Source organism: Etheostoma spectabile, chromosome 12, assembly GCF_008692095.1.
Source record: "Etheostoma spectabile isolate EspeVRDwgs_2016 chromosome 12, UIUC_Espe_1.0, whole genome shotgun sequence".
Classification (NCBI taxonomy): Eukaryota; Metazoa; Chordata; class Actinopteri; order Perciformes; family Percidae; genus Etheostoma; species Etheostoma spectabile.
In genome coordinates this window covers 20,348,339-20,365,002 of record NC_045744.1, presented here as the reverse complement: position 1 = coordinate 20,365,002, position 16,664 = coordinate 20,348,339, and the positions used below count along the sequence as shown (strand labels likewise).

At 39.4% G+C, this 16,664-nt stretch overlaps 1 protein-coding gene and 1 long non-coding RNA gene across 2 annotated transcripts in view; one reads left to right on the top strand and one right to left on the bottom strand.

The window, feature by feature from the left end:
- Positions 1–16,664, bottom strand: part of LOC116698572 (BMP/retinoic acid-inducible neural-specific protein 3) — a 124,480-nt gene that overhangs the window by 55,315 nt on the left and 52,501 nt on the right. The window contains exon 4 of the mRNA XM_032530554.1: positions 10,154–10,259. Coding sequence (XP_032386445.1) covers positions 10,154–10,259 — 106 coding nt within the window. The remainder of the gene's footprint in view (positions 1–10,153; positions 10,260–16,664) is intronic.
- On the top strand, positions 8,099–16,221 carry LOC116698575 (uncharacterized). The gene is made up of 3 exons (XR_004334253.1): positions 8,099–8,109; positions 8,708–8,711; positions 16,157–16,221. It is a non-coding gene; the product is annotated as an uncharacterized LOC116698575 (long non-coding RNA).

The window sequence follows — 16,664 nt, the reverse complement described above, 5'->3', positions numbered from 1 at the left end:
ATTAAGACAACCATTTAGTCACTCAATGAATCAATCAATCATCAATCTTCCATACTGCAGCCATGTGGACTCGCAGAAATGTGGACTCACAAGCAGGACTGAAAGCAATCAATCATTTACTCGGTAAGAGTTCAAAGCCGAGTTAGGCAGCAGGCAATCTGTTGGAAGTGCAAAGTAAGTAGTAAAGAAATCAGAGGAACAAAGGCTGGAACTCTTAGACCTGGCCCTACAAAGACTATCTAGCAACTGACAGCAGTGTGCTGGTGGGCTAGGGGATTTGGAGATTATATTAATAAGTGTCACACTTCAGACTAAGTACCTGAGGTCAATGTGCCTTCTGATGACAAACTGATGTTAGAGATTATTTAGTGAAAAAGCTTTGACCCTTATAGTTTGTGTTTTTGGTTGGCAACTGTAATGAAGAAAATGTTTTTTTCTCTCTTCAGGCTCCTGTTTCCAGTCCCTACAGGGAATTTCAGGACCAGTGGGTATCTCCTTCTGATGGGGGCTTTTAGGGTCACTACCCATAAGGCTTTCCTTCCATCCAGCCAGCCACAGATTTAGATCACCCCAGTAGACCAGAAATAACAGAGCCATGGTTGCCTCTCTTCCTATCTCTCAATCTCCAGCAGAGACCACACTTTCCATTTTGGGCAAGTTGAAGCTCTTAAGCCTCCCTCATCACCATCACCACCCCTCTGTTTTCAGTGTGTGTCTGATTGTGTGCATGTGCGTGTCTTTGTGTGTGCTTTCTCCCAGACTTTTGCTTTAGTGAGTGCTTGGTCCACTTCACTGGAATGCACTCTCTGCTGTAGAGGATATGATGTTGGTACTCTTGGAGTGTGTTCCTGCTCTCAGAGCCTCTGGCTTTGGCAGCGACTCAGCTTCAATATACGGTACAGTACATGGGTTGGCACAGACGATGCTGTATCACACACTCGCTAAGTCTCTCTTTGCACTTATCTTTATGCCTGTCTGTCTTTTTCTTTCTTTCCATCTGACAGTCTCTTGAATTTTCTGCCGACTTATCGCAAATAATGAAAAGCACATTTTCTTTCGTTGGGTTCCTCGGTTGTTTTGTGCTCTCTTGCGATAGTTTTGTGTTCTTTCAAAGAGATTCAGCTACATGGTGAATGTATTCAAAATGAAAAACAGTACGATAGATAGATAGATAGATAGATAGATAGATAGATAGATAGATAGATAGATAGATAGATTTTTATTGATCCCCAAAAAACGGGAAATTCCAGTAAGGTTGGGAATAGATGAGGCCTGCTTGGAGGTGAATGAATGAGATTATATAGGCAATTAAAAAGTTAAAAAGGTAAAATGCTTTCATAGCCCCAAGTACTTTTTAAAGGATGTAGTTTCTAGCATTTTCCCTCCACTTCTCTTTAAACAACCTTCACATTTGAGACTGCCGTTTTGGCCTGTGTTGTCAAAGAAGGAACCGATAAGGAATTTGGCAAGCCATTTATATGCCGTGTTATACAGTGACAGGTGGTGTACTGAGAATTTGTTTCAGTGACTGCCCAGAGTTAGGGCTGAGCAGAGGGAGGCACTTGACAGACCTCTCAACCTGCAGGAGCTTGCAAGGGTCGTACAGCATCTGTCCCTGGGCTCTGCTACCGCTATTGATGGAATTCCAACGGAGTTCTAAGGCGTGTTTGGGACACTGTGCCGGAGGATCAGTTAGAGTTTTTCCTGGAGTCCCTCTGAGAAGGCCACCAAGCAGCTGTCAGCAGGCAATGGTGTCATTTCTGACTTTAAACTGCAGATTTCTTTTTGTGCATAAATTATAAAATCCTTTCTAGCCAATACACAGAAACTACCGTGGGATACATTTGGAGCAAGCCTATATTATGTTTAAGGGATATTTATTATATACTCATATTTCTGTCACCGGGATCCTGAAAAGAGTGGGGAATTAATACAAGATGAAGGTAGCTTGTTTAAAATGAAATTGACTATGTGTGCACATACTGTATGTTTACATTCTGTTTTGAAATTGGAGATTGTTCCATTTTGTGGATGAGGCTTTTGTAATCAGGCGATTGAGGTTTACACAGGTTGTCTATGTAACTTTTACCAAACATGCAGAGAATGAGTGTGTGTGTGTAAGTGAATGTCAAATACACTTAGGATATTAAAATTTTAAATCATGTACAAGAACTATGTGAAGTCTTAAGCAAGTCTGTATGAAAGAGCCTCCTCAATAAGGATGGACAAGGGGACATATGAGAGGGTGCTTATGAGGCAGTGGACAGATTCAAGGATTCTTACCTACACAGCTTGTGGTTAAAAGAGAGGACAGGTGCCATAAAGGTACTTTCCAGGAGAATGCGGAAATAGAATAGGGAGGGAATAGAGGACAAAGTTACAGCCAAGTTATCAAATGGGAGTAGTTGTTGCTGAAGTTCTTTGAGTGTAGAATCCAGGCTACAAATAAAGTGACTGCCTCTACTCTTCAGCATCAGTTTTGTGTGTTGGAGACCCTGAAAATACTCCTAGAGGTCTCAGGAGGACTAAAGTGGTAATTTTGTAAGTGCTATTACAGGAGGGAGGTCAAGGCCTGGACTTACAAAGGGTGTTTTGTTCTTTCCCGCCACAAGTGGAACAAAGCATTTAGCTTAAAATACAGAGGAATAACTTCCCTACTGGACAACTCCGCATCTCACAATTTACTGTACATCTAAGGACAACGTTCATTGCCATTGCAGGAATTATGTGCCCTAAATGTATGTGGCAATGCGGACAGTACGGGTGTGAACATAGGAGTCTTGGGGGGGCATGTAGCCAAGCTGACATTCATGCAGGATTATGTTTGTGTCCAGTTATAGACTTGCAATTAACATTCACCTTTTACACCAGGATGTTGCCCTAAACTTCCCAAACTTATTTTTTAGTTGTCATGCAGATATTGTAAAATCTTGATGTTCTTGACTGGCCATAGGGTTGGTTTTTCTGAATGTTAGCTAGTTCTGCTGTCTGTCTGTCTCCTACAAAATAAGGGGCCTGACTACAGATCACTTTATCAGGTGTGGCAGAGAACATTTATGTTCAAGAGAGATATTTCTAACCATGAAAGGTAAGTATGCTCAAAACTCGCTTCACTCAAGTTGTTCCACATAAACAGATCACGGGCCGAGATGTTTGAATGTTAAATTCTGGTGACCTAACAGGACGATAAAAAGGTCTGTAGCAGGAAAAAATAGAGTGAGGGTTTATTCACAGTTCACTGCAAGAAACAGCTGCATACCGAAGCATACATTGATCCAACCACATGGGTAGGTTACTCAGTTTCTTCTGAGGGAAGTAACAAAAACTGTGCAGCATGTGTTCTGTGACTGGGAGGTTGAAGGGCTGGCTGTGGGCAGTAAAAGGCCGGTGTGAGAAGAGAAGCATTATGTTCTCCATTATGTTGCAGTTGTAAGTTGAAAAGCATGTTGAATTTTAAAGGATAATTCAAGTTTACAACTTGGGCCTTATGTTCACGATTAGTTCTTATCTACTTAGTTACTTTGGTTGAAGAACAAAAACTAACCCAATTTTCTGTTCATATTTTTCATGCAAATTTAACAACAGAACATGATACTGCAACTGTCAGGGCTTTATTCTAGACCGGAATGTATGTGTGCAAGTTAGCTGTTGCACACCTCCTTTCATGGGCAGGGAAGCCCCCCACCTCCAAACACACGTTCCCACGTGCATTATCATTACAGAGAGGAATGACCTAAACCTACCAAAATATGACCTAAGTGAGTGTTGAAGTCTTTCTGTATATTAACATGTTTTGAAATGGTGACAATAATTAATTTGCAATTATTTGGAAAAAAAAGACACTGGCAAATATTTTACTCCAGAAATTTTAAATATGGCTTTGGGGACTAAGGGAGCTACTTATTTTTGTTCCAAAACATAGCCCGAGAACGACGTCACTGCAGATCCTAGTAAATCTGTCAGGAGTAGCCAAGCTGTTCATCTGAGTTTCAGGGGTGAATCATATGTAGGGCACAGATACTGTATTCTCTGAGTCTGTATTTATATGAGTACACTTGCCTTCCAGGGGAGTTTGTCCTCTATAACACTTTGTCAACATGGTCCATTGTGGGGAGAGCCGGGTTGCTTGCTTCGGTCTTGCGAGTGAAGATTATGTAAACTGAAGGCTGTTTAATCCAACTGATGCAGTGGTTTCTGTATTTTGTGTTCCCATCTCTTCCCACACGCTTTTGTGTGTTGTTACTGAACTTGCTGCTCCTGGACTCTTGATATTTTGGTGATGCACTTCACACTCAAGCACACCACCTACACCCAAACACATCCACATGTATAAATACCATACAACTGCCAAACTAATAGCCAAAGAGGTTTAATTTCAAAGAAAAAAACATTTAAAAAAAAAAAACCATAACCTTTGCAACTCTACTTCAAAGCATGGCAGAGAGTAATGCTAAAAGTCAGGCCGTTTCTAAAAGTCATTAATGATGAGAGAAGGGTAGCCACTGTTTGCACTAAGTGGGGTCTTCATTTCACAGAAGCACATTCACTCACACACAAACAACCAGGCAAAGCCTAAAGGTACACAACACACACAGACATGCAATCAGAGTCAGAGATCAGAAAGAGCAAGAACAGTGGAGCATTCGGGAATAGAAAATTCAAAGAGACTTTTTCTTCTTGGCAAGAGAATGTACTGCACTGAGCTTTAGTGTTTCTACCATATTGCCACAAAATGATGTAACACTTTTCTGTCTTATAACTCTGAAATAGCCTTTTTTTCTTTTTTATGATCTATCAGCGGTGCAGAGGCTCAAACATAAAGAGGCTCTGTATTTAGAGTGGTTCATCCTGTTACAGTGGAGAGGTTTACATTAGGAATTGGAGGAATTACAGGGAAGTACTAATGGAACCAAACATTCAACAGTAATATCTGAATGTATATTCCCACAGACATACCCGTTTTAAAATAGCTTCCCCCGTAGGTACTTATTCCTTAACACATGATTACACTAGGCACCTATATACAGATTTTATTTAGGGCTACAAATACCAGAAACAACTTGCATAAACTATTGGTTGTTGATTGGGCTACCAGTATAAGAGATCTGAAATTCCAGTTAAATGGAAACCATCAGGACAATCGGAATAGTGGTTCTCCAATTCCATTACAAAATCAACATACAACCAACACCATTAGTAAATAGATGGAAAAGAGGCCAGTATAATATAAGATAATATATGGGATTCATTTAGTCAATTTAAGAAATTTAATTTCAGCCAACCTCCAACCAATGTCTTAATGTACCCACAAATAACACCTCCCAAGGCCTGGACCTCACAAATGAATGTCTAAACTCATTATTCTTGAATCTACAAAGAGCAATATTGATTATTTATAACTCACTGTGAAACTTTGAAGGACCTCCATTTTCTGAATGTAAGTGATGTTATGGTCAGCAACATAACCCAACAAGTAATGAGGCACTACATGAATGAATACACTATTAGCTAATTTTTAAGAAGATATGTACATATTTGTGTTTTTTTATATTTGCAGCCAGGTAGCAACCATCCACTATCATTACAGCCCCGGCCAGGGGACACATCCAGAGTCAGCCACCAGCCAGATCAGCACTTAATTCCAGTGCTAAGGACGCTAATGGCAGTTTACTGAACCGTTGGGAAACAGACCCAGGCTCTCACTCCCTGATGTGAGTCGGGTGCAGATTTGAGTCGCGCATGCGTCACTTTGCGACACGCTGAATACAAGATTCTAACAGAGACTTTTATAATGTCAATACAGTAAAAATGGACCTACATAAAGTTTGTTCGCTGATGGCTACAAGTTAGCAATTAAAAACAACAAAGGTTGTCAGTTGAATGGCGTTTTGACCTAACTTTAGCAATCAAACAACAATAGATAGCTACAACATTTTTGGAATGACTGCTATCTTAGCTACAAGCTAGCAATACAACCCAACAAAGACTGTCACTTGAATGGCGTTTTGAGCTAACGTTAGCAATCAAACAATCATAGATAGCAAAAACATTTTTGAAATGATTCCATTATTGTCTGTAATGAGAAAACTTTATTATTTCATGGATTTCACAAATTTCAGCATGACATGTTGTACCGTTAACCGTTAAAATCTGAGCATGTGCGACTCAAATCTGTTCTCGACTTACATCGGGAGTGACACAGGCACCCGAGTCAATGGCCATTCATAACGTTACACCTTCGTTAGCAGTAACGGTGCCCTCACCCTTTCACTTTTAGCCGTCTTTACAGTTAGCTAAATTTACCAGACAAAACAGGAATAAGGCACCAAAAGGACTACTACTAATAGTATTTCAAGATGTAGAAGCCCTGGATCTGGACAGGAAGGATAACAGGGAGTTGGATTTGTGTAGGTTTGTGGAGCTGAGTGACGCGAATTTGGTTTAATTTTCCATATCATTACAGCCATAACATTATAAACTTACAGTGTGTGTGTGTGTGTGTGGTGTGTGTGTGTGTGTGGGTGTATATATAATATTATTTTCTCTCTCTCAGGTGTGAGCTAAATTACAGAGAGATGATGATGAGACTGAATCCTACTTTAAAAAATTATCTCCAGGCATGTTTAAAAACAAACGAACTGCTTTGAACATTATTTTCTGTCTGTGGGTTTTCCACATTGTTCTCCCTCATTAAAAAATTCAGAATCTATAAATATGCAAGTTCCATTGTCAATGTATGCGTTCTGCAGAGATTCAAAGAGATATTTTGCTGATTTTAATCTGGCTCTGTGTCATGGCAGTGTGTTTAAATTAACAATGTGGGCTTTCTCTCAGTGGCGGCAGTGCATGGAGCATGGTCTGCCAAAATCTGCCCGATAATGCGAAACGAGGTTCACTGAGATCCAGTGGATTTTTGGTGCACTGGCGCCACGGAGGGAAGACACACACCGTTCATTTAAACACACTGCTCACACAAAGATGACACAGAGCTGGATTGAATCAGCAAAGTATTCCTTAAAGGTGAGCACTTTAACACTGCAGCAGATGAATGGGAAAACAAAGTCTGTACACACACCCTTTTGCACAGTGAAATTTAAACATCAGAGTGAGTTAACAATAGGATAAACTCAATTTCTGACATTAACAATAAATACATTGAGTTAAGATGAAGAAATCAATCATTTAAAAATAGCTTTATTTATTAAATCTTCTTCAAAAGTAAGCTGATTCTTTTGTTTGTGTAATGTTTTTGCGTCCTTTGCCGTCATGATGAATATGCCAGAACAGCAGCTTCAGGGGAAGAGAGAGGGAGATTGGGAGGGAGAGAGAGAAAGAAAGAGAAGAGAGAGAGAGAGAGAGAGAGAGAGAGAATACAGAAGAGGAGATAAGCGTGACTCAAGTTTATTTAGATACCATGTCCAATTAAAGTCAGCACTTGTGAACAATTTGGACAAATTTGTGTAATTTGTTGTCAGAAGGCGGATATGGGGGTCTCTTGTCCTCCCAGTATACTACATTTTTTTGAGAAATATTTTTTTCCACACTGATATTATATGAAAATATATATTTGAAAGGTATTTCTCCCAAATATATTTTTTCTCTCATACATTTTCTTTTCTCTCATATCATTTATTTTCTCGCATATAATATAGAAACAAATCTAGCTCCCTACTCACAAGCTCTCCTCCATTTGAATCATATCATCAGTGGTTCACATCTTAAATATAAACCTGTGCTGTTGTATAAGTCATCTAGACTAGTGTTTTTTCTTAGTTTTGTTCAATTACTTGCCTTTGAAAACTGGAATGCTATTAAGGCCAGACACTACATGAGCTTGTCAATTTTGAAACGTTAGCTATTTTTCTTCCATAACATATTCTTTTAGAGTACTGGACAGAAAACAACGAAACCAAAAGTATTCAGATTTCGGTTCTGGAAATATATGCAAATTAGCACATATTTAATTAGATAATGACTCGTTTGTATAATTAAACTTACAATTTCAGAGAACTTGTAATGCAAAACATGATTGTCTAATGTAAGTAATCCACTATGGAAGCTTTATTGTGATATACAGTATATAAGTTAAATGAATAGATCCATTCACATGTAGTGTCTTGAGTTAATTATTGAACTAAACTCTGTCGCTGGGAACTGACCAAAACTTGAGCTTGGACATAATGCCAGCCATAAAGAGGAGCCTGACAGACCAGTGAGGCGATTAGTTATTTCCAGATGTTATTAGGCTGGTTCATAGGGAGCCTAGCAGAGCTGCTGATGCAGGCGTGGCAGAATACATCAGATATTATCCAGTACGGGCACAGCCTCATTTCCCAGATTACCAACAATGTCCATTAGTGCTTTGAATTGGCCATGCTAATTACTGCTCCTCAGTGTACTCTTAAATAGCTTCACCCTTATTTATATTTCATATTTTGTAATTTCCCTTGCAGGATTAATAAAGTATAAATTATAATTACACACGCTCAGCCCACTAACCACATTTTTCACCTTTCCTCCAACAAACTCTGGTCCTCCCCAATGTGTAACTGCAGATGTCACACTTGGTGTGTAGATCATTGTCTTTGAACTAAAATAGTATCAGTGGGCTCTTTTATATTTGTAGCACAGCCATGAATTACAAAACTATCACTCTTCTGAAAAAGAAATAGATCTTTACTCATGAGATGGAGAAATGAGTTAGCAGATGGGTGAATGTTAACAGTTTTAAAATAGAGGCTGACACTGTGACACTGGCTTGTTTGCCACTAAGTAAATAAAGTAACTTTAGTAAGGGCTACGCAAAACCTTATACTGCACATTCAACTGAATTGCACCAAGTTTTGCAAAGGTAATGAGGTTATTAAGCCAAGAACATTATTCTGACATTTATTAAGAGGTTTCTTATTCCACCAGTTTCACTCATCAGAAACATTTGGTGATAGATTTTTGTCAAATAAGAAGGCTATCCGTGGATTACCCCTTCAGCTTTACTTGTGCACTGAGTGTTCCAGGTGTAGTTGGAGGGGTCAGTTTATGGTCAGTGTGGCCAAATACAGTTCATCTACAGCCTGGTAAGATAACAGAGTCCCCATGCGATTGAGAGCCAGTCAGGCAGAAGAGACGAGAGGTTTACAGTTGGAATTGGAGGAGCCAAACATTCAACAGTAATATCTGAATGTATCTTCCCACAGACATACCCGTTTTAAAATAGCTTCCCCCGTAGGTACTTATTTCTTAACACATGATTACACCAGGCAACTAAATACAGATTTTATTTTGTGCTACACATGCCAGAAACAACTTGCATGAGCTAACTGTTGTTGATTGGGCTGCCAGTATAAGAGTTCTAAAATTCCAGTTAAATGGAACCCATCAGGATAAGTAGTTGGAATTGTGGTACTCCAATTCCATTACAAAATCAACATACAATCAATGCCATTAATAAATAGAGGGCAATATAATATAAAACAATATATGGGATTAATATAGTGAATTTAAGAAATTTAATTTCAGCCAACCTCCAACCAATGTCCTAATGTACCCACAAATAAAACTTCCCTAAACCTGGACCTCACAAGTGAATTTCTAAACTCATTATTCTTGGATCTACAAATATCAATACCAATACTGATTATTTATAACTCATTGTGAAACTTTGAAGGCCCTTCATTTTCTTATACAGAATACACTATTAGCTAATTTTGTGGATTACTACTTCAGCTTTACTTGTGCAGTGTTCCAGGTGTAGTTGGAGGGGTCAGTTTAGGGTCAGTGTGGCCAGACACGGTTTATCTAGAGCCTGGTAAAATAACAGATTCCCCATGAGATTGAAAGCCAGTCAGGCAGAACAGACATATAAACTACTGCAGCATAAAGTAAGGGGACATCCGGGCCAACTACTACACACAGGGGGTGAGAGGATTGGCAGGCAGGGTGGTGGAAGGTGGTCGCGGCAGTGTGTGTGTTCAGTGGACCTTTTCTTCAGGGCTGTGACTGTGTCTGTTTGTGCACATAGATTTAAGATGACTATACGTGAGAAATGGTGTGTGTGTGTGTGTGTGTGTGTGTTTGTGTGGGTGTGTGTGTGTGTGTGTGTGTAAGTGTGTGTGCGTGCGCATGAGTGTGTGTGTGTGCGTGTGTGTAGCCTTACCCTTTAGGTGGATCTTATTTTCCGGGCTGTGCACCAACACCGAGCTAACTGAATCCAGGCTGTCGTAGTTACTGCAGCCGAGAGGACCCGTCCTTGTTTCGGTTACCTAGGAAACAGAGGAAGGACAGATCTATTTAAAATACATGTGCTTTTTTTATAATGCAACATTAGCAGCGAATGAGGCAGATGTTTGTTCCCATTTCTGGCAGTCAAGCACACAGCTTGTGGCAGGCGGAGCGTGTAAGGCAGGCAGTGGACTGGATGTGGCTGAGCCCTCTGACAGCAGAGAAAACTATCGCCATCTTTTGCTTCACTCCCACACCTGCAGCCACAGCTGCATGCAATGTGCCGGGTATCTTGCGGAGAACAGTGGAAAGGAGGGAGGAAGAGAGGTAAAAAATGTAAGGGATGGAGAACAAGCGCAGATGTTTGTGAAAGAGCATTTAAACTTTGTTGCTTTAAGTCCAATGCCTTGGTCGGATAATAACCATTGTTGCATGTGAGTGTTTGAAAATAAAACAGATTTGTAGGTGCATCAGATGTTGGAGCAGGCTTATAAGTATTCTGCCTTCAAACACTTACGTTCAAATAGTGGACTACATACAGTGTGTCAGGGACATTGTGTTTTGCCCAAAATTCCAGAAACAACAAGTGCTCCTATTCTGGAAGACTACCCTGCCTCAGGTTTGACTATTTATATACTTAAATACTTAATTCTTCCATGCCCTCTTGAACAACACATAGAACCTGATCTGATGCCTCTATCAGCAGGACGGCATCATTTGTCTTTGTTCCAAAAGGTTAGGGTTTTATGATGTGACAAGGCTAAAGAGGTTGTAACTGATATTTTTTTATGAGAACAACCTATCAAACAACAATGTGACAACATGAAACAAAGATTTATAGCTAGTTCCAGCTCATTGGTTAGCTGTCTTGTCTGCAACTTTTGTTTTTGGTTCTCTTTGTCATGAGCATTCTCATAGCACCTCACTGTGTATTACTTAATATTCAATTTATAATATTTATATATTCTAATATTCATGTAGAGTATTAAAGCGTCCATACTACGCTCATTTTCAGCTTCATAATTCAATCAATTAATACAAATTTATTTATATAGCACTTTACAGCAATCAGCTGGTATCCGAAGTGCTTAACATCAGAAACCAAGAGTAAAAACACGTAAATCAAAAAAGGTTACAAAGAAACAGAAGAATGAAATTGTCACACCACTGCTATGTATTAAAAGCCAGACTAAACCGATACATTTCGAATTTGGACCTAAAAAGAGCTACATCTGTAATTGTTTGAATATCAGGGGGTAACTTGTTCCAGAGTCTCGGGTCAACAACTGCAAAAACCTGATCACCCCAGCACTTATCCTTGGACCTTGGGACTTCTAAAACTTGCTGATTTGAAGAACGCAGTGACCAGTAAAGTTAAAATTTTAGACAAATACTCTGGGGCTAGACCATTAAAAGCTTTAAAAACAATCCAATCTTAAAATCTATTCTAAAACACACCGGGAGCCAATGCAGGTTGTAGAGAACGGGAGAGATATGTGCACGTCTAGATGTATCTGTTAAAAAGCGAGTAGCACCATTTTGCACAAGTTGAAGATGTGAGATGGATTCTGATTCGGACCAACATAGAGAGCATTACAGTAGTCCAACCTTGAACTAATAAAAACATGAATGGCCTTTTCTAGATTGTGCTTGCTCTGGAAAGGCTTAACTTTAGCCAGCAGGGAGTTTAGTGCAAAACCGTCATTTGCTTTCATAGGCAAATAGATTTGCAAATCGTCTGCGTAGCAATGAAAAGACAGGTTGTGCTTTCCTATAATAAGCCCTAAAGGCAGCATGTACTGAATAAAGAATGGGGCCAAGAATGGATCCCTGAGGTGCCCCACAAGAGAGAGGAGCAACTGATGAGAAGAGGTCACCAATCATAACAGAAAAGCTCCCATTTGCCAAATAGGAGCTAAACCATTTGAGTGCCAAGCCTCTGATGCCTACACAATGCTCAAGGCGAGAGAGGAGGACTGCATGGTCCACTGTGTCAAACGCCACTGTGAGGTCAAAAAGGACTAAAACAGTAGGATTCCCGGCATCTACAGACAAGGCAATATCATTATGTACTCTCAGACAGTGCGGACTCAACAGTGCCGACTCAGTACTGTGACGTGATTTAAAACCAGATTGGAATTTTTCAGACACAGAGTTCTGTTGTAAAAAGGCTTGTAACTCCTTAACTCATCAAAAACCTTTCAAAGAAAAGGCAGATGAGAGACTGGTCTAAAATTAGACAACATTGTGGGGTCAAGCTTAGGCTTCTTAAGTAAGGGCCGGATAACAGCATGTTTAAAGGCAGCTGGGACAGAACCTAAAGTAATTGTAAAATAATTGTATTTTGAGATTGTACCAGAATAGGTTTACAAGGTTTCAATAAAAAAAAATATATATATATTTTTGTTGTAGTGCACATTGCTGCAAATCCTTTTTTCACCCTGTGTTTAGGTCTCTGTTTTAGCTACAGAGTAAGACATCTCACTTCTATACTATCTTTGTTAGGAGTTGCACAGTTAACTAGGTAAGATCACATCAGCTAGATAACTCTTTCTCCAACTTTGGTCAGTCCAAAGCAGGATTAGCTGTGAGACTTCTTCTAAACGAGAGCGCACTTGTAGAATACCTGCAGAACAGGGACATGTAAATTATTTTGTCATTGAGAACGAGTTAGCATGCTAGCGATAGCATGTGCCACAGTCAGCCTCCTCGTCTCCTCTAGTGACGTAGAAAGCCGTGGAGATTTTAAAAAGAATACCACCCGAAATCCCAGAAAAAGTGATTTTTTTTTCATAAAATGGGCACTATGGGTAAAACAGTGACATAAGATGCTAATTGTTTGCAGTTTACGTAATAACAACTATGAGTATTTCTTCTTTGGCCAGTTTGGGTTTTGGCCCTCTGAAGTATTTGTGGATGTGTTCGTTTTTACAAGTTTATTTTCATCATTACATCATTGAAACTTTCCCTTCTACCTCCTCATCTCTTCTTTTGCGTTTGTGTCCAAACCTGTAAAACCTGAAGCTATGACCACTGTCTTTTTTACTCACCCATGCCAATCTGTTGCTCTGCACGGAGAAAACAAAGAAGTTAGACCCTCGCTTTACGTTTATATTTGAGTCGGAACGTATTGTTGTCTTATGAGAATGAATGAACTACTCACTGAGCTGAAGAGATGTCCCTGACATGTGTGCTAAAATAACCGTAGCGCTAACATCATTAGTGCTTCTGTAATACATGGAATGTAAAATGGACATGACAATACATAAACAAGTTCCTACTTGACATCTGCTGTAGTGCTGCGAGTTGAGGAAAAATGAAGAAGAGCAGACACATTAATGAGAGAAGTGTGGATGAAGAAAAATAAAAGTCAAGTATATAAAGTGACAAAGGGCAAACATGGGAGAGACTGACATGTTCAAAGCTCAAGCATGAGAGAAAAAGAACATGAGGTATAAAAACAAAAGAACCAGAGAAGGAAAGAAAGACAAAGAGCAATTGTTCATTTCCAGAATGACTTAGAAGATAGCTATGGCCTTTCAAGCTAAATCACAGTATTTGGCAAATGATGCAGCCTGTACAAATTTGCCGTTCCTAAAATAGCCTTGTTCCTCACATCTTCACACTCTGCCTTGCATTAAGATTGCGTCTATTATCAAAAGAAATGGAAGTTAGCCTTCAAGGCGCTACAAAAGATACACATCTAAAACATGTCTGAAATATCTCAGAGGGAGACGTCGCTAAGATGTAGTTAAAGATTAGAAAGACATAAAGGCGAGAAGCAAAGAAAGATTAGTGGAGGGGAGGCAGGCCATTTTGGGTTGTTGTTTAAGATGTGGACGCAGATAATCTCTGCTTTCTTAATGTAAAGTCTCAACTGTTGCATGTCATTCATGTTTTAGTATTGACTGTGCAACATAATCAGTTCCTTGTTCAAATAAAATCCAGCCTCTTAGAGTGTGTTCACTGTTCAGACTGAACTAAAAGGCAGCATGTTGCTTATAAAGTCAATGCAAAGATGCAAGTGGATGTGCATATTCTCTTTTGGCCTTGTAAATTTCAGGGAAGATGTAGAAAATGTTTCAACTTGAATTGACAATTTCAACTTATCCTGAAGCTGTATGATTCCACAACAAAGGGGAAGAAATGCCTGGGGAAAAAATAACACACACTACGCCTTTATTGCTAGCTAAAGTTAACATCTACACAGTGGGTACATTGGCTGTTTGGAGCAAATAGACATGGACTGCAAAATGCAGTGTGACTATACCTTTACAGATCATTAAAGGAGGATTCCAGTCAAATTTGCTGTGTTCACTCGGAGGAAATTACTGTAAAAGGCTAGGCACTTTTAATGACATTTTGAGCATGTTTATAGGCTAAAAACACGTTTAAAACTTCCCTGTTTAAACCTGTAGGGTGCTAACGCTAGCAGGAGGATAACACAGTGTAGGCAGCACCGATTGTTTTCATTTTTCTCTCTACTGACAGCACTCCAAATTTACAAACAACAGAGCTACATGTTGAAATTGACCGGAATTCACCTTTAAGCAATGTATAATTCTCAGCTGTTTTATCTCTGTTGATTGTTGTCATAATTTAAATCGCATTAGTCTACAATTTATTTCTGACTTTCTTTGTTTACAGAAACCATGAAAGCTTCAGAACAGAAAGCTCTCAGCTGTGTTACACCAAATACACGCTGGGCTTGTTTGTAACTCATGTGAGGAACTTCAATGATAATCCACCTGAGAGATGCCACCCCCGTCTCTGCCTTTGTTGAAAACTCCCAAGAGCCCTTCACCGAGTGGATCATTCAACCTGGACCATTTTGTTTTAAATATTTATTCAACAATGTGCATTATTCAAACGTGACAGGGGTTTTCTTATGATCCTAAAACTTTTTACAAACTTTTCTTATGATCCTAAAGCTTTTTACATTCCTTATGCAGTACTTCTATTTCAGCGCTCATGTTGCAATTACTGCTCAAACTAATTGTTTAAGACCATCAGTTAAGCTATTACCTTCTAATGGCGATTTTTGATGCAGCATGCAACAAAGGCCGTTTTGTCTTCCTTTTGAGTTAAAACTAAGATTCAATAAAATTGGATATGAATAGATATGGCTCTGAATCTGAAGGCCCAGCACAACTAACAAAAGCAAAAATAACAAGCAGTGTAATTTAAAGTATAAGGTGGGTATTATGTACACCTTTACAATATAATACAATCCAATAAAACTCTTCGGCTATTCTGATGCCTATAAAGTTCAAGCAACAGCAAAACGTGTAAATTAAGTGCTGAAATTGTTTTTAGGACTGTTACACTTTTACTTCTTCATCTCGCTGTTTAGAGAGCCAAAATCATTCCCCTTCCAGTGGACCTCATGCGACCTCAATGTGGAAAAAAATATGATAAGAAATGGGGGGGAAGCAAATTATTTTTTGATCCAGTCAAGCGAAGAAAGTCTCAGTTAACCGTATGGCTTGTCATGTGACCACTTGGTTTTGTGTGAAACCGCTCAGTGAATTACATCTCGTCTCACACAATTTACGTCACCTAGCTTGATGCTCAACTTGCTCGCTAGCTAGCTCGCTTAGCTCTGTTCCACAACACATGTAACGTTATCTCACCTGAGGTGTTCTCAGCAGATAAGGAAAAAACAAAGATCCTCTGCTCATTTGAGTTACATTCAATGAGCATCGCAGCTTCAGTGAGACGTCATCCATGCGACATTGAAGTGTGTAGTCTCAGTCTCATACTTCAACAGTTTAACAATTGAAACTTATTTCAGTTGAGAAATTTTGAAAAATTACCTTTTTTTTATCAATTTATCTAAATTGACGAACATGATATTTGTAATCCATGGCTCAATCCAAACGGGATCAAACAATAATTTGCCTCTCTCAGTCCACTCCTGTTTATATTATTCCAAAAGATAGGTCCCATGGACCGGAAGTAGAAGGGCGTGACTTTGGCTCTCTACATAACATATCGGTCTATAAAAAAATGTACATTTGTACAAAAGGATTTTTTTTACTACCATTTGATAAGGTTTAATAGAGGAGAAAAGTGTCTGGCTGCAGTTTCCTTGCTGACTTTGGCTCTGATAACCAGCAATTCTGTGTTAATAATACTCTGCTTTCCTGTGCGTCATACACAGACAGTTCCTTTCTCATTTCCAAATAGCAAATTTCACACAGGTGTTACAGAGGGGCTTTTTTCGTCTTACAAAACTATAGTCTAACTAAATGTGTGATTGAAGTTTTTCCACTTTGTTGCTGGAGATAAAGATAATGTATTTCACTCCCTCCTACGCGGTGCTACAGCAACACACAGACCAGAGGCATACATGGACACGGGTCAAGTACATCCCACTCAGTGTCGCTTCCTCTTGGGTGATGAGTTGATCTGGCAGAACACGGCGCGGCAGGTGGCTTGCATAC